The sequence below is a fragment of the Baudoinia panamericana genome, assembly GCF_000338955.1.
Source record: "Baudoinia panamericana UAMH 10762 unplaced genomic scaffold BAUCOscaffold_5, whole genome shotgun sequence".
Classification (NCBI taxonomy): domain Eukaryota; kingdom Fungi; phylum Ascomycota; class Dothideomycetes; order Mycosphaerellales; family Teratosphaeriaceae; genus Baudoinia; species Baudoinia panamericana.
Genome location: NW_006911261.1, coordinates 938,361 through 959,173, shown reverse-complemented (window position 1 = coordinate 959,173; position 20,813 = coordinate 938,361). Strand labels below are relative to the sequence as shown.

Below are 20,813 nucleotides of genomic sequence, written 5' to 3'. Positions count from 1 at the left end.
AATTGGACGCCTGGGAGCATGTCAGTACTGAATTGCTGCTGTACCGCACAGCGAGAACTCTACGCACGGTTCGTCAATGCATCAAGCTTGTCCTCTGGGATCTTGACCGAGGGCTTGGCCTGCGAGAACAGCGGCACAATGGTCTCGCCGGAGTGGCCACCAATGACGGGGATCTTCGTCTTGCTGGGGTCCTTCTCGCCCGTGAGGCTCTGCACGAACGTCTCGGCGCGGACGACGTCAAGAGTGGTGACACCGAACAGCTTCTTCGGGTTGAACTTGCCGGCCTTCTTCAGCACCTCGGCGGCAATGGGGACGGTGGAGTTGACCGGGTTGGAGATGACGAGGATGTAGGCGTCCGGGCAGTTCTCGGCGCAGCCTTGGATGAGACCCTGTACGATGCCGGCGTTGATCTTGAAGAGGTCGTCACGGGTCATGCCTGGCTTGCCTGTGACACCACGCTTTTGCTCAGTGATCCATCCCTCCGACCGGCTAAGCGGTAGTGAAGAGGGTGCAATGCTTACGAGGGATGCCGGCCGGGATGACTACGATGTCCGCGCCGGTAAGAGCCTTCTTCATGCCATCGTCGGCGGGGAGGTAACCCTCGATCTGGGCGATGGAGGAGATGTGGGAGAGATCGGCGGTGACGCCTGGGGTGTTCACGACATCGTAGAGGGCGAGCTTGTCGACGAGCGGGCAGGCCTTGAGGAGGAGGGACAGCGGCTAGGAGCTTGACATTAGCCACCATATCAATGAGTTGATGTCTGTACTTGGTCTTACTTGGCCAATGCCACTGTGCTCGGAGGAATGCGGTCAGCGAGTCTTTCTTGTTAAGCCCAGCTAAGATTGATGGCACTCGTACCCGGATGCTCCACACACTACCGCTTTCATCGTGTCAGATTTGATTGAAGGAGAAGATTTGATGGGTGAGGTTCAACGAGTGATGGAGAGGAGGGTCGATGTTAATGTCAATGTCAACAATGGAAACGAAGCTGGAGAACGACCGGTGAGTGAGAGACTAAGGAAGATCTGCAGGTTCTCGGTCGTGCAAGTAAATGGTGGGGTTGAGGGGCAGCGCGCAGACCCTTTGACCCTCCGGCCCGTTGCTCCATCTTCACTGCATCCAAATCCACATTGTGGGCACACCGCCTGCGCCTCGTACACCGTGCCCCGAGAACACCCGCCGTCATCGCTGGACGTAATGTACAGTCGTTCCCGCAATCGCCCGACCACCGAAGTGACACTCCGTACAATGCCAGCAAGCATTACAACGCACACGGCAAGAATGACTCTACTCGTCATCCTCGTCCTTTGCAGCCTTGGCGGCCTTCTTTTCCTTCTTCTTGCGCTTCCGCTCAGCTCGCTCTTCCGGCGTCTCATCCTCGTGCTTCCGCTTCGGCTTCTGCGTTGCGGCTGGCGTAGGGAGCGGCGCAACAGGCTCCGCCATCTCGATGTCATCCTTATCTGCCATCTCCGGGCCACGGCCGGGGATTCCCTCCTTCACAGCAGCGCCTTCGGCTGCTTGCTTCTCGTTCCCGTGGTTGGGAATCAGGACGGTACCATTGGCCCCCGTAGCGCCATTAGTACCATTGACGCCATCGGGGTCATTGAAGTCCTTGTACTCCTGCTTCCACTGCGCGGGAGTTTGCTCGTTGGTTCGGCCGTACTTGTCAAGCTTTCCTGACTCCTTCATCTTCTTTTTTTCGGTGGCAACGGGACCCATGCCCCATCTTCTCGGGTAGAGGTCGCGCTCCATAATACAACGCTTGACCTTCGCCACAACGCCGTGGTCACAGCTTGAGAGCTCGACCGTCGACATCTGTGCGATCGCTAGCGCAATGGCCTCGCCTTTAGTTGTGATAAGCACAACCTCCTCGTGCACTTCGATGCCGGCTTCGTAACGTAGAAGACCCGGAATCATGAGCTTCGCGCCGTAGCAGACCGCGTTCACCGCCGAATCCTTGACAACAATGCGCTTGTAGGTTGTAAGAAGCGTCTCTAGGGGCTTGATGACGGTCCGCAGATATGATTCATCGCGCTGGTTGTCATGCAGCCACTGTGCGTCCAGAACATCGTGCAGAGTCACCATCCCCTCTTGCTCATCCATCGCTCCCGATCGCACACGTCGCAGCTCCTGCATGTGACCACCCACGCCGAGCAACAAGCCAAGATGTACACATAGCGTCCGTATGTATGTGCCGGCCTCACACGACACCCAAAAGACTGCGAGATGCCGGTCGTTGTCGAACTCAAACAGCTTGCTTTCGTGGATAGTCCGTATCCGCAACTGCCTCTTGACAGCAGATATGAGCGGCGGGCGCTGGAAAAGTGCACCCGTCAATGTCTCCAGCGCACGCGACAGCTGCGCCTCTCCGCCGGGAAGCTTGTCGTGCAGTCGCAGCACGCAGACATACTCCTTGCCAGCGCCCTGTTGACTCTTCACCAACCTCGTCGCACGGTCAATGCAGACGATGAGACAGCCGGTAACCTTGGGATCGAGCGTGCCAGAATGACCCGTCCTGTCCACCCGCAGAATTCGCTTCAGCCATGCTACTACTTCGTGCGAAGACGGGTTGGAAGGTTTGTCGAGGTTGATGACGCCGGAGGAGATGTAAGACTTGATGTCGCGCCGTAAGGGTGTGCAGCCGGCGGGTATGGGTGTGAAGTGGCCGGTGCGGACGAGTACTATGCGAGCAGTCAGTATCCGAATGCGAAGCCGTGCCACGAGCCAGCACGGTGGGTAGGGGCTCACATTGATCCCAATTGCGGAGGAGAAGGGGCCATTCGCTTGTATCGACTTTCGCATCGATGGCCTCGGGCTTGATGATCTGCTCCTCTTCCTCCCCATTCGCCTTCACGAGCGCCATGGCGCCCCGACTAGATGGGAGCTCGTATGGCGAACACGACAACCCTTTCGTAGTAAGCGAGCGACTGTGTGAGGCAGTACGTAATAGCGAAAAGAAGGGTGTAGTGTCTCCTGCGGCGACGGGTATGGCAATATGCGCGAATCTTCAAATTCGTAGCGCAGACGAAGCTCGAAAAGCTTGCGACGCTGCATGTGTGCCTCAGGCCACCAGAAAGCAGTCTCTCCGCCAACGGCACTGTTGATCGAACCAGGCGATCGCAGACCAGATTCAGCACGACGTCAAACGCTCTTCAGCAACTTCCGGAACAATCAGAGTCTTCGATAACAGCGTAGAAACGCCATCGTGATATACTCGTCGCAATGGCAGCGCTTACGGCACGCGATACGAACGTTCCACCGCCCTCGAATCCAGCATCCACTAAGAAACAGAGCGTCGAAGGCGTCGAGAATGTGCCACAATCCTCATCACACAATGTCCACTCGAATCCGAAGCTAAATGTCGATGACGGGTAAGTGTACTGCCCACCAGACTTCTCAGCCGTTGCTCGCTAACCCTGGCATTGCAGCAAGCAAAGCGCAGCGTACATAAGTCCGAGCGACGCCATCTTAAGCCCAGCGAGTCAGAAGCTATCGACATTCAAGCAGCGACAGATCAACAAACAGCAGTAGGTCTTACGAAGGGCTGCCTCGGCTTGCCTCCCTACTTCCGATCCTATTGATCTAACTGTGGCGCAGGAACGGCAAGATTCCGACATCCCGCCTACTGTTCACGAAAAGTCCGAGCAGCTGCTCTGGTGGCTATGACGACGTCGAAGAGAGTGAACGGTAGTTCTGAAGATGCGGCTGGATTGCTTCAGAGCTAGTGTTGAGCATGGGCTAGGCGTACGGGAATGGCGTTTTGTGTTCCAATTGGGCAGGTTGATGAGACTCTTTCCGATTATCAGTGGCAGATGTGTAGCAAGCAGTCGCATCGCTCGAAAGAGCTGCGAATCGTCCTTCGCGCTTTACCCATACACATAGATTCACTCAATGTCAGCCTCTCGAGTAGTGCCAGTGGGCTGGTCTAAGGTCGATGTATGTGTGCTGTAAGCCATCGTCCTCATTCTGAATGCATTCACAGTCGATGTCCTTGCTGACCGTTTCGAGTCAAGCGAGGAATGGAGCGGAAGCGTGCCGAGTGAGGCCGACCGGAGACAATTCGGCAGTAATCAAGCGAGAGTCAGGGTCTGATAACCTTCGGCGCCACGCCGCAAAGGCGTCACAGAGCCGACATGACGGAGTCGCTCGTACGCGCTCTCAACAACCCTCTCCTTGCGAGTGACACACAGAGATTCATGATGGCCACCGACAGCTGACAAGGGGTGCTCTCCCTCATGGAACTCGACAAATAGCCACACTCTTCCTTCGTGTCGCGAGCGGCTGCCCGTGAGTTCCGAATCCGGCCGTGTACACTCACCACGCTTGCCTTGATTGTCAGCACAACGGCTTGCACTGGAACCTTCACACGCTAGTCTGCACCTTAACACTTCACGTTCTCACTTCAATCTTGGTCCCACACAATCTCCACCTTAACGAGAAGAGGTTAGTCTTCAACAACCAATACCACAGCCACTGGCATCTCCGCCGCCTTCGCTACCTTCTCACTACCCATCATTTACACCACACCATCCCACACGCAATCATGGCGGAGAAGATCCTCATGAACGAGTACAAGTCCCTCTCGAAGGAGACATGGACCCACATCTCGCTCGTGAACGAGAACATTTTCGAGTGGAGCGTGGCCCTCATCGTCCTCAACCCCGACTCCCTTTACTACGGCGGCTACTTCAAGGCAACCATGAAGTTCCCACGCAATTACCCATACGAGCCACCAGACTTCCGCTTCGCACGCCCTCTGTGGCATCCGAACGTCTACACCGACGGCCGCCTCTGCATCAGTATCCTACACCAGCCGGGCGAGGACAGTATGAGCGGCGAGTTGGCCGGCGAGCGCTGGTCACCGGTACAAAGGGTGGAGAGCGTGCTTATCAGCGTGCTCAGCCTTCTCGACGATGCCGAGGTCAGCAGTCCGGCTAACGTAGATGCGGGCGTCATGCTGAGGAAGGACCCGGAAGCGTACAGGGAGAAGGTGCGCCTGGATAAGGAGGCGAGCAAGCAGGACATCCCGGCCGGCTTCGAGATGCCGACACACGAAACCGCATTCAAGCGGGAGGAGCGTGTGGAGAGCTTCAGCTGGTCGGACAGTGAGGCGGAGGAGGACTTTGGCGGGTCGGACAGCGATGAGGAGATGTTCGATGAGGATGAGGATACGGACGGAGAGGAGGGCGGGGAGAAGGAGGAAGAGGATGAGTGAGCGGCATATGTTGCCAGCGTCACGGATGAATCTACGAGTATCTTACATGATCTTTCAGCGCGGTGTTGCGGCGTCTACTGCAGGGACGCACCTGCGGATGCTGGCTGGCTGCATTGCGCAGGAGCCTGGCGTCAACATCTGACGCCATATATACGTAGCTGCTTGCGGTCCGTACCCACGGACTCTGCTCCTCTCAGCGGAGTGCCCAGAAACCTACCCCAACCACAACCCGCATTTTCACGTGCATGCATGGCTCGCTACACGCTTACACGTAGGGAGTCACGCGACGCACACACTTCTGCGTTACAGTGCTCACACTCCACCCCACTCTCATTGCGTATACACATATACGGCGAGAGTCCCTCGTGGTGAATTGTCGCTCTGTCGCGAGATACATGCACTCTCGTCTCACAGTGTGGGAGGAGGATCTAACGCCACATGATCGCCGCGTGCCTGCCCTGCGCCCCACATCGAAACGTGCAACTACCCGCTAGCTTGATGTTGCTGCGAGCATGGTGGAAAGTGCAGGCACGAAGCGTAAACTTGTGACTTACACGAAAAGAAGCAAACGGCGCCTGCAGGTGCCATTGCTATTACCTGCCAACGAGGATATGGTCTTCCACCCTCCTAGTCACCAAATCGATGCCAATGCGGATCCACCCGCCATACCACCAAGGCCACCACGGAGTCAGAAGGAAGCCATGGCGGCGATCGAGCCTTCAGAGGAGCATATTGACATGCTCATGAGTGTTTATGGAGCGGACAGAAACACCGCTTGGCAGTATCTCAAGGTATGCTTCTCGTATACACAGTAGAATCCCCGAATGATGTGCTGAGAGTCGGCTAACAGAGCCGCGTGTGCTGTAGGCCAAGCAGAACAATGTCGAGCAAGCAGCGAATGCGCTCATGGACGGCGAGGACATCACTCAACAGCTAAGCGCAGGCGCGTGGGATGAGAGTCACTGGGGTGCGGACAGAGACGGCGGCATGGAGTCGATAGACAGCAACCTGCGCCCGCTCACCACCACCGCACCACCCTCACGCGCTCCGTCCAGGAACTCCATGCACCCGTCCACGAAGCAAGACGAAGACGAGCAGCTGGCAGAAGCGATCCGCATGTCGCAAATGACCACACTGGAGAAACCGAGGGGCCCCGTGGACATCCAGATGCCGGACTTCGACCTCTACGAGCAAGAGGTCGGTAGGGTCTCCGGCGACGGCAAGGAAGTCAAGTTCGGGCCCGCGACGAGGGACAAGCATTACGAGGCGGCGCGGTGGGCGTTGGTTCCCACGTCACAAGCCGCGAGCGAAGTGATACCAGACGTTGATGTGGAGCATCGCAAGAATGTACCCGGAGAGCCCAGGTTCTTGAAGTATCAGCCCGAGGCCGACTATCTGCCGAATTTGCTTACCATCTGTCATGCGATTGCCGGCGCGCGCGAAGCCATGCTGCAGAGAAAGAACGTCCGGTCGAGTTATGGCGAAGACGCGGAGTGGTGGAAGGGCCATCCTATATCGATGCCTCGCATTGTGCATGTTGATAGTGGCGAGCTGGTCAATGAGGAGACCGAGAACTTTCGCACGCTTATCATGGATGTGCAGCGGCTGATGGGAGCTTTAGACCAGAGCGAGCGAAGCTACGTGAGCATCAAAGCTATGCTTCACAACAGTAATTTACAGACGAAGCGGCCTGGCGAGATTGCCACCGACTCGATCGTGCAGACCTTCTTGGAGCATTGGAGTGCTGCTGTCGCAGACAGCATGGGCATGGGTGCTGAGCTGTTCAAGACTTCTCTCCGCTCCGCTGACGAGGAAGCTATACACCTGCTTGACCTCACGGTCGGGGTACCGGAGAATGAAAAGATCGACCTTAATGAAGTTCTGGATGCCAGGTTTTGGAATGCTGGCGCCAATGGTACGGATGTGGACCGCATCGAAGATCTTCCTGCTCATGTGCTTGTCATGAGATTGCGCAACACCAGTAGGGAGGCGAAGCAGCTGCGGGTAGACATCCCCACGGATTTCAGCATGGACAAGTACCTGTCAGAGTTCGAGCATGTCAGCGGCCCAATCCGGCAGGAGCTCGGACGCAGTCGTGCTCGTATCAAGAAACTGAGCGACCTCGAAAAGCGCTTGACGACGTGGAGACACCCGAAGAAAGACAAAATCATCGATCCGAGGGCTCTGCTCAAGCATACCCATGGCGCTCTCACCGGCAGGCATGATGTCGACGAGGACAAAGATGCTCTGCCAAACGGCGTAGCCGTTGACGGTGATGGCAGCATCCCAACTCATCACGACGACGTTACGCAGAAACTTGAGAAAGTCATTGCTAGCATCGACGACAAGCTCACGCTTCTCGCCGCTGAGAAGGAGAAGGCGCGCGCAGCCATGGCGCAACTGTCGCGCGACCCGGTGCCGCTCGAGCAGTCACGGACACGCTACACTCTGCGCGGCGTTGCTACGAAGCCGAACATTACCTATGTGCTTACCACGAAGGAAGATGAAGACGAAGATCAAGTTATGTTGCTCGACAACGAAGACGATACTACTCCAGAGGGCATGCAATGGTGGCGCATCGAGTACAACGTCGATGCCTCTGGAACCGGTGCTAAGATAATGAAAACCAAGACACCAGGTTACGATGTTATTCGCGCGGTCGAGCTGGAGCACCACTCCGCGCTCCTCGTCTACGGCAGCAACGTTGTAAACGACATCATCCACTACGATCCAACCCTGCCACCATCTTTGCAGGAGTTCGTCGAGAAAGATAACGAGCACTTCCGCGCTGAACTGCAAGACGCCGTTTCCAACGTTCCTCCACCCGCCTACCAGTTCGGTCACACCGACGCTTACCAGGACGTCCCTCGCGTGTCGGTCGAGGCTGCCGAGGCCGAACCTAGGGATTCACTCGACAGCATCCGCGTCGAAGGCGGGGACTCGGATTCAGACCAGCCGGAGTACAATGATTTCGCGACTATGGACTCGCATCATAGTTTCGGCTTGCCTCCGCCTATTAAGCAGGGGCAGTATGTGGCGACGGAGGATGCAGGACCGACGGCTGAGATTCATCTGGATGAGTTGATGGAGGAGGCGGGGGAGGGGCAGGAGGTGGAGATGATGGAGAAGCGCGGGCAGGCCTTGATCCCCGGGTTGAACAGCGCGGCGGGTAGTGGGATGGATGATGTGCGGGGGGAGCAGGATGATGGCGTTGGAGGGTCCATGAGCCATGTGGAGGATCTGAAGGGGATGTAGCACGTCGCTTTGCGGTGCTGTGACCGTGGTCGAGCGCAACCTACGGCTGTACGCTCAGGCACAACCCCAATGACTATTTCGTCATCCGTGCGGACTGCATCGGCAGCTAATGATGCCCGCAGCGGGTTGAGCAGTGCCCAGGGACATACCGGCATTGTCGACCCGGTCCAACGTGAATGATTCCCTGACTAGGTTCTGTAGTCCCCGTTGATCGTCACATACTCGTGACTCAAATCACACGTCCACACCGTCACTTTGTGCCGCTTCGACGCCCTGTCAGAGGTCCCTGTCAGTCCCGAATCCACTCCATCATCGTCAAGCTTGACCACGATCTCCAAATCTTCCATCTCGAGTATCGCTTTTGCCCGCGCCTCATCAACCGTTTCCGGTTCGCCACGCACCAACAACTTGAGCTCCTCACTTCCGTCAGACGGTATGAACGAGAGCGACGTTCGATCGGGACTGATTTGAGGCGGGGCTGACTGAGTGTGATCAGGAGACTCTGAGGGAACCTCGAGCGAGTCCATGATCCCGGGCGCATAGCCTATCGCGCAGAGAATGCGACCCCAGTTTGCATCCTTGCCGTAGAGCGCCGTCTTGACCAACGCTGAGCGCGCGATGCTCGTCGCGGCGCGCTTGGCGGTAGCCATGGAGACGTCGGAGGTTACGTTGATCGTTACAAATTTGGTCGCGCCCTCGCCGTCACGCACGACGAGTTTTGCGAGGTCGCACATGAACGTGTGAAATACTTTTACGAATGCGGCCGTGTCTTCCCTGTAATCGTCAGAATTTTGCAGGGGCGGAGTATCGTCGGATGCGGCTGCGCCATTGGCGAAGAATGCGACCGTGTCGTTCGTGCTGGTATCACCGTCTATCGAGATGCAATTGAAGCTTCGCTCGGTTGCGGATTGGAGCAGGCTGTACATGCTGGCCGCTTCGATCTTCGCATCCGTGCAGACAATGCCCAGTAAGGTGCCCATATTGGGGTGGATCATGCCGGCACCTTTAGTCATACCAGCAATACGGTATTCCTTCCCTTCGTGTTGCGACCCTGGCAATGTGAAGGAACGCGAGAGAAGCTTGGGAAACGTATCGGTTGTGCAGATTGCTTTCGCGGCGTTAAGCCAGTGGTCGTGGGTTGATCCTAACGCTTGATACGCCTTTGGTATCGCGTTGGTGATTTTGTCTATAGGCAGGCGCTGGCCAATAACGCCGGTACTCATGACAAGGGTCTGCGTATCCTGATGCTTCTCGCCCGAAGACTCGGTGCTCCGGACGAAGCATTTATCGGCGGCTTCCGCCATCATCGCTGCATGCTGGAAGCCGAGCTCGCCTGTGACGGCATTGGCACACCCAGAGTTGACGACAACGCCTTGATACCCCTCGTTCGAAGACTTGAGTGCTTTCCGGCAGAAGTGGACTGGGGCGGCCTTGAAGATGTTCTTGGTGGTAACGGCAGCTGCAGGGCAGGGCTTCTCGGACACCACCAGAGCGATGTCATCATAGCTTTTGTTGCTTTCTTTGACTCCAGCATAGGCTGAGCCGGCCAGGAAGCCTTTCGGATACGTACCAGAAGTAGGAACGTATTTTTGTTTGGCCACAGGAATTGACCGCTCCGCGGGAGCAGAATAGCAGCGGATCTGGAAGGCTACAGAGAACGCACGCTTCAAGAGAGAGGACCTCGCTGCCATTTTGGTAATGCTAAGCCTTTGCAAATGGAGGAATGCTTGCGCGTTTTTACCAAAAGGGTCAAGATGCTCGATTCGAGTGCTATCAAGCTCTCTTTCCTGGGATACTGCGGCGCTGCCGGAGCCTAATGGATTGTCTACGTACCAGGTCGCAACAGCGACAGCAGCTTTATCAACATTGAAGACTGCCGAGTCCCAGTGGTGAGTCAATCGTAAGGCGCGCACGCCAGAGTCGCAGACGAGTCACCTTCACGGGATCTTCTGTGCGAAAAGCCAATGGCTGTCAGATTGTCGGCTAATGTGCGGAAGTACAGTAGGGTCACGCTAACACCATTGGGGAAGGTAGCCATGTGATCTCAAGCAGCAACACATACCTGCACCGCTGATACTTGCAGAGTTCAATGTTTGCTCGACTTCTTCATCCTCTCCAGCGGCGTATAGCAACATCGCCGCCAAACAGGAAATTTCATCGAAGCTTGTCCAGCATGGCCATCGATCAGGTTGACACAACAGAGCGCTTGCGGCATCTGCGGGAGTTGATGCGGCAGAAGAAGGTAGACATCTACAGTAGGCTCAACCTTGGAGGTAGAACTAGTGTACTGACTGACCGTGTGGTGTAGTCGTACCGTCACAAGACGCCCACTCAAGCGAATACATAGCTCCCACAGACGCAAGACGGGAGTTCATATCAGGCTTCTCAGGCTCGGCCGGAACTGCTGTCATCACCCACGACAAGGCCGCTTTGGCCACGGATGGACGATACTTCAACCAAGCCAGCAAGCAGCTGGACAGCAACTGGACGTTATTAAAGCAGGGTCTGCAGGATGTACCGACGTGGCAGGAATGGACTGTCGATGAGGCGGCTGACGGCAAGCTGGGTCTGACGGTCGGTGTTGATCCAACGCTCTTTACATCGACAGAAGCCCGAAAGCTACACAAAGGCATTGAAAAGAAGGGCGGCAAGGGTCTTGTTGCCATCGCAGACAACCTTGTAGACCAAGTGTGGGCCAAGCAGAAGCCGGCTCGACCAAATGAAGCTGTCAATGTACTTGGCCAAGACTACGCCGGCAAGAAGTTCCAGGACAAGATCGAGGAGCTGCGAAAGGAGCTTGACAAGAGGAAGGCTGCAGGATTTGTGGTCAGCATGCTTGACGAAGTCGCATGGCTCTTCAATCTTCGTGGCAACGACATCCCGTACAATCCCGTCTTCTTCTCATACGCTCTGATAACCCCGACAATAGCGACACTGTACATCGACGAGACCAAGCTGAAGGATAATGCAAAAGCACATCTGATGGGTGTAAACATCCGACCTTACGACGCTATCTTCTCCGACATCGCAGCACTCGCGAAAGACGAGCCTTCAACTAACGGCACGACCTCGACGCCCAAACAAAAGTACTTGATGTCCACTGCAGCTTCATGGGCGTTGTCTCAAGCTCTTGGTGGCGAAGACAAAGTTGACGAGGTGCGATCGCTCATCGCTGAAGCCAAGGCCGTCAAGAACGCCACAGAATTGGAAGGCATGCGGCAATGTCATATCCGAGACGGCGCGGCGCTAATAGAGTACTTTGCCTGGCTCGAAGAGGAGCTCATCCAAAAGAAGTCCGCTATCGACGAAGTTCAGGGAGCGGATAAGCTCGAACAAATACGGCAGAAACACGAAAAGTTCGTCGGCCTGTCGTTTGACACCATCTCCTCGACCGGCGCAAACGCGGCCGTCATACACTACAAACCCGAACCGGGCAATTGCTCAACGATCGATCCGAACAAAATCTACCTTTGCGACTCCGGCGCGCAGTACCTCGACGGCACCACTGACACGACACGCACATTGCACTTCGGCGAGCCGACACCGATGGAGCGCGAAGCATATACGCTCGTCCTGAAAGGCCACATTGCGCTCGACCTCGCCGTCTTCCCGAAAGGCACATCCGGCTTCTCAATAGACGCCCTCGCACGACAATACCTGTGGTCGAATGGCCTCGAATACCGGCATGGAACGGGTCACGGCGTGGGCTCTTACCTCAACGTTCATGAAGGTCCCATTGGCATCGGACAGCGAGTGCAGTACGCCGAGGTACCTCTCGCAGCCGGCAACGTCATTTCCAACGAGCCCGGGTACTACGAGGACGGCAACTTCGGCGTGCGCATTGAGAATCTCTTCATGGTGAGGGAGGTCGAGACGAAGCACAGATTTGGCGATAAGCCGTACCTTGGGTTTGAGCATGTGACCATGGTGCCGATGTGCCGGAAGTTGATTGATGTCGGGCTCTTAACAGGAAGGGAAGTGGACTGGTTAAATGAGTACCATAAGGAGGTGTGGGAGAAGACGGCACGGTACTTTGAGAAAGATGAGAGGAGTAAGAAGTGGTTGGAGAGGGAGTGTGCGCCTTACGCGGCAAGCTAGTCCGGCAGCGGCGATGCAGAGTCTGTATGCTCGACTTGTAGATACCCGCCGAGCAATGCAAACGGGATAGGCTGGCTGTGTTGACCTTAACACGGTTAACACAGCTATTATAGTGTCGAGCCGCAAGTGACTGCAATAGAAGTGCTTGAGGGCAAGCACATGGTCTCTATTCGGCGGCAAGCTGGTCTCGTCCTCGAAAGCCTCAGTAGTCGTTGTACCGTAGCCGGCCAGTCTCAGATGGTCAACAGATGTATCGTGCCTCCGCATTGCCCATCTTCGGGCAGAGCGAACGAACTCCGTTCGGATCGGCCTGGGTGTGTGACCCCAGCAGGCTTCTGCGGCGAGATTTGGCATGAGGTGGATGTAGAGTCGCCACTCACGAGCGTGATATGCCCGAATTGCTGGCTGTGTAGCGGGCACGTCGCGACGCCGCAGTGGTGGCAGAATAGTGGCAAGGTATACGACTTCCAGGCTTGCGTCGCCGGAAATGTCGGATTTGGCCCAGGTTTAGGTATAAGGCCTTTTGTGGAAAATGCTGAGCTTGCGATACGCGTGCGGCATTATAGCGTGCTGTTTAGAAACTGGGTTGGCCTTGTCGAGCGGTCGCGAAGCACAAGATGGAACGTGCGACTGGACGGTGGCCTTGAGCACATATGTCATCCTCTCCGACGAGTTGTGTGCCGAGTTTAAATGCTGAGGGTATAATTCGTGCATAGTAAGGCATGGCCGGCTTGGAAGCATAGCATCTCATTTTCGCCACATCCTGTGTCTGAAGCGGACACGAGGGACAATGCTGCGTCGGGATGTTTAGGAGGAAGTAGGAGCTCACACATCACCATCATCCTCCCTGCCCCAACTGCCTTCCTCAATACCGGGGTCCGGAACAATAAAATCGAGACTCATGAAGCCGGTTCGTCTCACCTGCACGATCTTTACCTCTCTGCCCTCCGCCTCTCGCTCTCTGTTCCAATCATCCAACCACCTCTCCATGCTCTTAATCCTGCTCTTCACCCCTGTCATACCCGCATCCTCCCACAAAAAGCCAGTCAAGGCGGACACCACAGCATCTACCCATGCCCTCGTGCTGAACGGATCGAACGCCGCCTTCAACCGCGCATTCAGATTGGCAATGAGAAATCTAAACTCCGAGTCCGACACGAGCGGATCGAGAATCTCCGGGTACATATTCGCGTACTGCGGATACAGATCGCCGCTGGCCAGCCAGTCGCGCTTGACCCTCACCACTCGCGTCGTGCGAAACTCCTCGCTGTCCGGCGCGCAATGCGGGTTAGGGTGTGGGAAGCACGGGTGTGAAGGTCCCCATGCGTAGTCTTCCGTGCCTTCTGTCCCCACGCTACCTTGTTCGTGTGATGCGCGCCCACTCGGGAAAGGCGCCTGAGGTTGCACGTGCTGGCCCAGCTCCTTGTCGACGAGCGACGGATCAAGGGGCGGAGGCGCTGGGTAGTCGTCCGGCACGGCGACGGCCGAGTTGCGCCGGCTGGTGTGTCGTGAGCTCTTGAAGCTTTTGTGGCTCGGCTGCCGGTTCAGCGGTAGAGCTGCGCGCGAGCCACGGTGCGCGAGTTGCGCGCCTCCATCTCCGTCAACAGTTGGTGCCGAGGCAGTGCGCTCCTTCTCCGGTGTGGGCGTGGGTGAAGGTGAGGTGGACTGCGCACGCGACGCATCTTGCACGCCGGCAAGCTTATGCAGTGTCTCCATTGCAGCAAACCCGTCGATGCCAACCTGTCTCTATAGTCTGCTGGTTGTGGGTTGTTGTCCGCCTATAGAGGTAGATGCATGTTGTTCGGCTTGAGAAGCTACCTTATGCGAAGGAGAGACGGGATTGCACAGCCGAGCCGAGTCAGCCCCGTTGCGCGTTAATAGTGGTAAAAGTCCAAACCTGTTTCTGTGCTACTTTTTCAAATGTACCACTGTATACCAGATGATGGCTACTGCATGCTGGTCCAAGAATGTAAGCCACACCACCGTGTTTCCACACATGACCGTCCGCCTCGTCCTTTAACCCTGACTTCTCGCCCGCACCGCCTAACCCGCCAAGCGCAGCCGCCAGTGTCAGCAATTTCAGAGTTTCAGTCATCTAGAGTGAGTGCCGGTGGGACAGTAGAACGTGAGGTGCAGATATATTGTATCACTGAGTTCAAGGTAAGATACAAGAGTCCAATGGTACATGGCATGAAGTGCAAGGACAAAAGGGCGGCGGAGATCGCATGCTCAGCCGTTGATGGTCCAATACCTCCAAATCCGCGCCTTCATATCGCCGGATCCAGTCGCAAACAGACCGCCCATTGGGCTTGGTGCGACCGAGATGACTGCGTCGGAATGTCAGCGTGTGTATGTATAGCGCGGCAACGATGTAGCTTACCCGAGTTCTTGTGCCCCTGCAGCATCAACTGCGCATCGCCAGTATTTGGATCCCAGAACTGCACACCCCTGTCCTTGCTTCCACTCAATACCCACGCTCCATCCGGTGTCAGCGCCACACTCAACACAAAGTCCTTGTGGCCCTCGAACGTCCTGACACACTCTCCACTCTTCGGATGCCCTCCCCTATTCGGGTCCGATCGCGGGTTGCTCAGCTTCCACATCCGGATCGTCTTGTCCAGACTACCGCTGACGAGGTGGTTGCCAGTGGGTGCGAAGGCAACCGAGTACACCGAGTCTTTGTGTCCTTGCTCGCCTTCGGTGCGCTCGACCAGCACACCCGTCTGCGTGTCCCAGATGCGGACACTCTTGTCCAGCGAGCCAGCAGCCACAAAGCGGCCGTCTGGGGAGATGGCGACGGTGGTAACGCCGTCTTCGATGGACAGCGAAAGCACGCACTGGTTCTCCTGGGTATCCCAAAGGCGGATGGTCCTATCGCCGGAGCCCGAGGCGATGTAGCGGCCGTCGGAGGCGAAGTCAAGACTATAGATGTCTTGGTCATGGCCTGCAAAGCTGTGGCGGATCTGCTTGGCCGCAATGTCCCACACCTGTGAGGGATCGGTTAGCAGGTACAGAGTGATTGATGTATACTCGTGCGACTCACTCTGATAATCTTGTCCTCCGCACCTGTGGCCAAGAATCTACCATCAGGGCTGAAACACACGCTGCGAATATACAAGTCGCCATCCTGTGTGGTCGAGTGATCTTGCAGATGGCATACTTGCTTGCCAGTCTGCACGTCGAAGATCTGCGCAGAACGGTTGCAACCCGTGGCGACGAAGCGCCCGTCGTGGCTGAACCGCACGCAGCAAACTACGCTCTGATGCGCGAGACTGTGCACCAGATCAACGTCCAGACGTCGATGCACACGCGGGTTGAAGACCGCGTGCCAGTCGTCGCCCTGTCGCTTGAGCTCTGGAGGCAGCTTCTCCATCTCAAGATCACTCAGCTGGTTGCCGATCTGGTCGAGCTGTGCTGGGGTGTAGTGAAAATCTATGTTGGTCGCATACTGCTGCTGCTGCTGCGGCGGCGGCGGTGGTGTTGGTCGCGCCACACTCGGAGAGCCGGGATATGGATTGATCTGCGCTTGCTGCGGCGTCGCTGGGCCACCTAAGCGTGGAGGACCGACACGCGGCTTGCCGGGTCCTGGCGAAGCGGTGGGCTGCGGTGGCTGAGGACCATAGCCTACTACAAGTCAATGTTTTTGCCTGTAGACTCGCTTCTATGAGTTCTGTATACCATTGATGCCTTGAGCTTGCGGCTGGCCGTAGGCGAACGGGTTGTGAGGAGGGCCTGGCGGCGCATTCAGACCAGGTGGACCTTGCCCTTGCATGTGTCCCGGCATACCCGGTTGGCCTTGCTGTTCCTGCGGCGGCGGAGCGAGACCGGGTCCACCTTGCCCACCGCCTGCCATAATGCCTTGGAAGAGGTTCGCTGGCCCATGGCCAATGGCAGGAGGCGGAGGCTGGGCAGGACCGCTGTGATTACCCGCAGACGGTCCACCACGTTGCTCCAGCTCATGGCGAAGACGTGCGATCTCCTCTTCATATCTTCACTGAGTATAAGCATGTGCTCGATCAAGATGTGACTGCACCACACTCACCTCGCTTTCATGTTCTGGTGTGTATACTCGAGCTGATTGATCTTCGAGTTGATCAGCTCCATCTCACGGAGCTGATTGGTAACTGGTAGGAGCCCTGTCAGCGCTCAGAATCAAGGTCGACGTTTCGTAGCGCACGTGAGACCACCTACGTTGCTGGTCATAATCATTGGATCGGTGAGCTTGAGCGTCGAATTCCGCTCGAACCTGATCCAAGAGCTCATTCAGGCGGTTCGGCGGCTGTCCGGGCTGCTGCACCGGACGTTGAGGGTGGAACATATCGTTCCTTCGCCAGGAAGGAGAACGCGCAGTACGCGCTGATGTAGTCTACCGTGCCTGATGTATATAGGGGGGCATTGATCGCTCGTGGACGTGAGCGCAGTACTGTTGCGGTATTGTCAAAGCGACGTCCAGTTGCCGATGGTTTGCGCAAGCCCGCCGTCACCTGATAACCCGTCCACCCTAGCCGTCGCAGTCAAGAAGGGATAGAATGATGTGCGACTGGGGCTTTGGGCGGTGACTGCTGTTATAAGCCTTCAATACCCTGTCGCGAAGTCGCAAGTAAGGCGGAGCAATGAGCAGCCGATGTATCGAGGAAGCGTGTTCTGCCCCGACAAGCACGCAAGAAGGCACGAGGGGACGAAAACGACAGGCTGGCCGGGTCGCAGGCTTTTGTGCTGTTCCGCATCCATGGCCACTTTGCCATGGGAGCGCCCTCTTAGCGCTGCGGAGCATTATGCACCCACGGCAGACCCACCGCTCCCGCCAGCCACGTCTGCATGGTTCACGAGCTTAACTTCGTGCGCTCGGCTATTTCGTGAAGCCCTGTTGCAGAACAGTGTATTGCGCGAAGGCTACAGCACGTCAATCGTCGGATGGGCTGATCATTGCTGACCCTATGACTGTTCCCCAACTGACGCGAGTGGTCGTGTTTAAATATACAGGGCACCTACCGTCTAACGCGGAGACGGTTGCACCCAATCCAACGGACTGGTCGCCGTACGCTTGGCGGTGGTAATGGCACCATCGCTGCACAAGCCGGCATGAGCACATCCTCCACCACCAGCCAATGCTTCGACCGCGGTGTCCGGGTTCTGCAGTGTTTGACTTGGACGAAGGTCGTGTACCATGTGCGACACATCATGCATACCTCCGCACTGACCCGGCTCCATTATTGACCCAGCGACCCCACACTGAGTTTCGAAATATAGACTAATCTAGCTGGTTCCCATCACGGCTGAGAAGGGTAAGGCTTCAACGACGCTGTCAACGTCGACGCAATGTAACGCGTGATATCAGTGTCAACGGTGTTTGCGGCACAACATCCCCGTTGCACGTAACTACTCCATACCCGACTGGTCCGTCTTAGCTAGCTGTGGCATGGAGACGATATGCGTCGAATAGCAGGTCAAGTGCACGAACCTCTCCCATGGATACGGTCGGTGGCAGAGCTTCCTTTGACGCCCTACGGCACCCTTTAAGAAATTGACGCTAAAAGAGAAAGCAGTTGTGTGCAGATCCACCCACTTCGAATACCGCAGCTGAGGCGCTGACGTCCAGCCACTGGGTGGCATCCGATGATCGCTTTGTCTTAGTACGTTTGGTATATCTGGTAACGGCTTACGTAAGGAGACAGCATGCCGCCGTCAATTCTCAGGTGTAGATGACCGTCCCAGGGTCGTTCTCCGCACTTGGGTGCCTTTGCAAGAGACGTGCAGTACTCCTCGGCACCGGACAATGTCACGAAAAGTGTGCATGAAAGCGATCCTGCGGCTCGAACATCCATCGTTCCTCATCAAGCTTCTGGCGAGCCAGCTCACGCATCCGCATAGAAGCGTTGTGTGCTTCTCCTTCCAAGTCTGCGGGTACTCGTCAGCTTGTCTCATTCCAGCTCAGCTTATATTATGTTTAGAAGACCTTCTTGGGGCTTCTTGCTTCCTCGTCCTTGCACAGCTATCCCTGAAGCAAAGTACTGCCGCGCCATAGCAGCGTAGTATGCGTCCTTGGCTGTATATGAGTGTCAGTTCTGGATGAAAGTCTCCGCTGGCCAAAGCTCACCGGCTTCCTCCTCGCTCTCCACCATGCTCTGTGGTAGCATAGTTGACCGCAGCCCGTCGTTAGCCGCACTTATACCAATTAGATATCCGCCGTCTGCCTGTCGATTGACAATGTCCGGTTCCACGTCCTGCTGCTGTCGCGCGCGCGATCTGCCATGCCTTAAATCAGGCGAGCCTTGTCCCTGCCTAGTCGATCTGGACGGACTCTGGCCGGCGTTTTCGCCAGACTCGGGATCCTCGAGCACCTCATCAGCCACCCTTTGTGCGGCCCTACTTATTGGTCTGCGCGAGCGTGACGGCGCCAACAGGTCACGCTGTTGGCGTGAACGAGCCGAAGTACTGCTGGCGTTGGAACGGAGACTTTGTTGAGACTGTCGGTCGCGCAGGGATGGGTTGCTTGACGCTGGGCGGAGAGGTGCGTTTGAGAAGGGGTCGTGCGGTTGGCGGGGCGGCATCTGGGCGCTTGTGCTGCGGTGTGCTCGATTTACTGCGTGCGCTTGTAAAGCGTCTCCCACGAATGAGAACTGGGAGAGGGCGTGCGATATGGTTGGGAGTGATTACGTTGTAGGTGGTAGGTACACTTCTCCAGCGGCAAGCTTGTCGGGCTTGCTCAAGACTGGTGAAATGTAGACTTGCATCAGCCGGAAGCAACGCAAGGCCAGCGACGCGGTGCCGCCGCTATGTAACCAAGCTCAGCGGTATAGACGACTTGGTCTCTGCAATGAGCTCAGTTGGTATGATAGCAGCGCTTAAGCTGAACAAAAACAGGCGCTACATTCAGTCCACACGATACGGTGAAGAGAAACTGGGGAAGACAGGCAGTAGGCGTGCAGTGAGCGCCGTTACACTCTCTGTACGGGACACAGCAGCCGTGAGCACGTTTCCCATGTCACGATCTAATGGCTGAATCAGAGGCGGGACAGACATTGTCCGGGAGCCATCATGCATGGTGATGGAACGCGTGTCGTCTTCTCCTCTTGGCATCTGCATCGCAACGATGAACCCATGCAATCCACAGGGATATCTACTTTCGATCGCAGAGCTGCAGCATGCGTGCCGGTTACGGCTATATTGTAGATCATCTTTCATTCAGCCCGTGTTCAGGACGCCGGTAGCAGCCATGGCAGCTTCAGCGGCTCGCAAATCTTGAGGATCTGCTTTGGTGGGTACTTCCAATCTCCCGAGCCTTAGCCGTTGAAACCCCACGCACGCCCGATGATCAAAGAATATTAAGATCGGATTCATCGGAAGCTTCGTTGAGGCAGCTGTTTCGGCATCGTTCGGCCTCGGGTATCCCACCACCAGCCAGGACTCCACCGGTCTTTCCAAACCGCACCTGACCATGGAATACGCAATTGCATGCCCGTGCGGCTCATGAGGGCAAGCAACGATGCATTTGTCAATACCATGACACTAGGACTCTGCCCTCAGGGTGCAATTGGAAAAGGCGCATCTAGATCGCGTTCGAGCGTGAAGAGCTCGCAGCGTGGCGCGCGTAAGGGACAAGGCTGACTTATTAGCAAGGGCCTTGTCGCGAACTCCGCGAGTGTGTGCTTCTCCGGCTTGACAGTCATGTGTAATGCCTGAGGTGAGGTTTGACTGTGGCGCACCGAAGGCGTGGGTTTGCCCTCGCGCTGATCCTCGTGGCTCTGCCTTGACCTGGGTTAGACGAGGCGAGCGCTCCTATTGGTGCGCGTGACGTTGACTTGCCCTGTTGCAACGGAGTGGAGAATATGACGGACCAAATCTGGACGAGTTGGTACCGACAGCGTGGAATCGGAGATCCCACGAACATCACGCCTTCGACTGTCGGGCACGAAAAGAGACAGAGCTAATTTATGCAGACTGCGGTAAGAGCAGCGACAAGAACACTGAGCTGTGAGCACGAGGTGCCGGCTAGCCTATCACATTGTCAGTTCGCTAAGCACTGGCTTGCAGCCATCGCCGTCTAACCCTTACGTTCCTGCCAGACTCGGCGGAACTGTCAAGTGCTTACGAGGCTGACGGTAACATCTTAACTTTAACTTTATGCTCGTGCATCTGTTCGGCTGCGAACACCAGACTGTAATGAACCTCGGTCTTTGGCGGCATGCCGATCGTACGCTCAAACCTTAGAAGTGTGAGGGACGTGTTGATCCCGCCTGTCCT

General features: G+C 56.4%; 10 protein-coding genes across 10 annotated transcripts; 4 read left to right on the top strand and 6 right to left on the bottom strand.

Moving 5' to 3' along the window:
• Nucleotides 1–119: 119 nt before the first annotated feature.
• BAUCODRAFT_449032 (uncharacterized protein) lies at nt 120–1,088 on the bottom strand. Its single transcript, XM_007677589.1, has 4 exons — nt 860–1,088; nt 778–790; nt 522–720; nt 120–410 (listed from the first exon to the last, which is right to left on the bottom strand). The coding sequence occupies exons 1-4, from the start codon at nt 886–888 to the stop codon at nt 238–240; spliced, it is 414 nt and encodes a 137-aa protein (XP_007675779.1). The 5' UTR covers nt 889–1,088; the 3' UTR covers nt 120–237.
• Nucleotides 1,089–1,288: 200 nt separating this feature from the next.
• On the bottom strand, nt 1,289–2,864 carry BAUCODRAFT_121823 (uncharacterized protein; the record flags this gene model as incomplete). Its single annotated transcript, XM_007677588.1, has 2 exons — nt 1,289–2,682; nt 2,750–2,864. 2 exons carry the CDS (start codon nt 2,862–2,864, stop codon nt 1,289–1,291), a joined length of 1,509 nt encoding a protein of 502 aa, XP_007675778.1.
• Nucleotides 2,865–3,135: 271 nt separating this feature from the next.
• BAUCODRAFT_33083 (uncharacterized protein) lies at nt 3,136–3,926 on the top strand. The gene is made up of 3 exons (XM_007677056.1): nt 3,136–3,372; nt 3,430–3,528; nt 3,599–3,926. The coding sequence occupies exons 1-3, from the start codon at nt 3,224–3,226 to the stop codon at nt 3,690–3,692; spliced, it is 342 nt and encodes a 113-aa protein (XP_007675246.1). The 5' UTR covers nt 3,136–3,223; the 3' UTR covers nt 3,693–3,926.
• A 618-nt stretch (nt 3,927–4,544) lies between these two features.
• BAUCODRAFT_23672 (uncharacterized protein) lies at nt 4,545–5,216 on the top strand (the record flags this gene model as incomplete). Its single annotated transcript, XM_007676945.1, has 1 exon — nt 4,545–5,216. The coding sequence occupies one exon, from the start codon at nt 4,545–4,547 to the stop codon at nt 5,214–5,216; it is 672 nt and encodes a 223-aa protein (XP_007675135.1).
• A 701-nt stretch (nt 5,217–5,917) lies between these two features.
• BAUCODRAFT_121820 (uncharacterized protein) lies at nt 5,918–8,471 on the top strand (the record flags this gene model as incomplete). Its single annotated transcript, XM_007677587.1, has 2 exons — nt 5,918–6,007; nt 6,084–8,471. 2 exons carry the CDS (start codon nt 5,918–5,920, stop codon nt 8,469–8,471), a joined length of 2,478 nt encoding a protein of 825 aa, XP_007675777.1.
• Nucleotides 8,472–8,659: 188 nt separating this feature from the next.
• BAUCODRAFT_106769 (uncharacterized protein) lies at nt 8,660–10,413 on the bottom strand (the record flags this gene model as incomplete). The annotated part of the gene is made up of 2 exons (XM_007677586.1): nt 9,749–10,413; nt 8,660–9,718 (listed from the first exon to the last, which is right to left on the bottom strand). The coding sequence occupies exons 1-2, from the start codon at nt 10,160–10,162 to the stop codon at nt 8,660–8,662; spliced, it is 1,473 nt and encodes a 490-aa protein (XP_007675776.1). The 5' UTR covers nt 10,163–10,413.
• A 231-nt stretch (nt 10,414–10,644) lies between these two features.
• On the top strand, nt 10,645–12,569 carry BAUCODRAFT_147453 (uncharacterized protein; the record flags this gene model as incomplete). Its single annotated transcript, XM_007677585.1, has 2 exons — nt 10,645–10,726; nt 10,780–12,569. The coding sequence occupies 2 exons, from the start codon at nt 10,645–10,647 to the stop codon at nt 12,567–12,569; spliced, it is 1,872 nt and encodes a 623-aa protein (XP_007675775.1).
• Nucleotides 12,570–13,442: 873 nt separating this feature from the next.
• On the bottom strand, nt 13,443–13,913 carry BAUCODRAFT_40197 (uncharacterized protein; the record flags this gene model as incomplete). The annotated part of the gene is made up of 1 exon (XM_007677136.1): nt 13,443–13,913. A coding segment is annotated over one exon (471 nt), but the record flags the coding sequence as incomplete, so codon positions are not given.
• A 769-nt stretch (nt 13,914–14,682) lies between these two features.
• Nucleotides 14,683–16,854, bottom strand: BAUCODRAFT_33079 (uncharacterized protein). Its single transcript, XM_007677055.1, has 6 exons — nt 16,761–16,854; nt 16,612–16,693; nt 16,248–16,558; nt 15,613–16,193; nt 14,950–15,556; nt 14,683–14,896 (listed from the first exon to the last, which is right to left on the bottom strand). Exons 2-6 carry the CDS (start codon nt 16,671–16,673, stop codon nt 14,799–14,801), a joined length of 1,659 nt encoding a protein of 552 aa, XP_007675245.1. The 5' UTR covers nt 16,674–16,693; nt 16,761–16,854; the 3' UTR covers nt 14,683–14,798.
• Nucleotides 16,855–17,906: 1,052 nt separating this feature from the next.
• On the bottom strand, nt 17,907–19,335 carry BAUCODRAFT_138665 (uncharacterized protein). Its single transcript, XM_007677584.1, has 4 exons — nt 19,227–19,335; nt 18,667–19,173; nt 18,526–18,615; nt 17,907–18,467 (listed from the first exon to the last, which is right to left on the bottom strand). The coding sequence occupies exons 2-4, from the start codon at nt 19,118–19,120 to the stop codon at nt 18,349–18,351; spliced, it is 663 nt and encodes a 220-aa protein (XP_007675774.1). The 5' UTR covers nt 19,121–19,173; nt 19,227–19,335; the 3' UTR covers nt 17,907–18,348.
• Between the last annotated feature and the right edge of the window lie 1,478 nt (nt 19,336–20,813).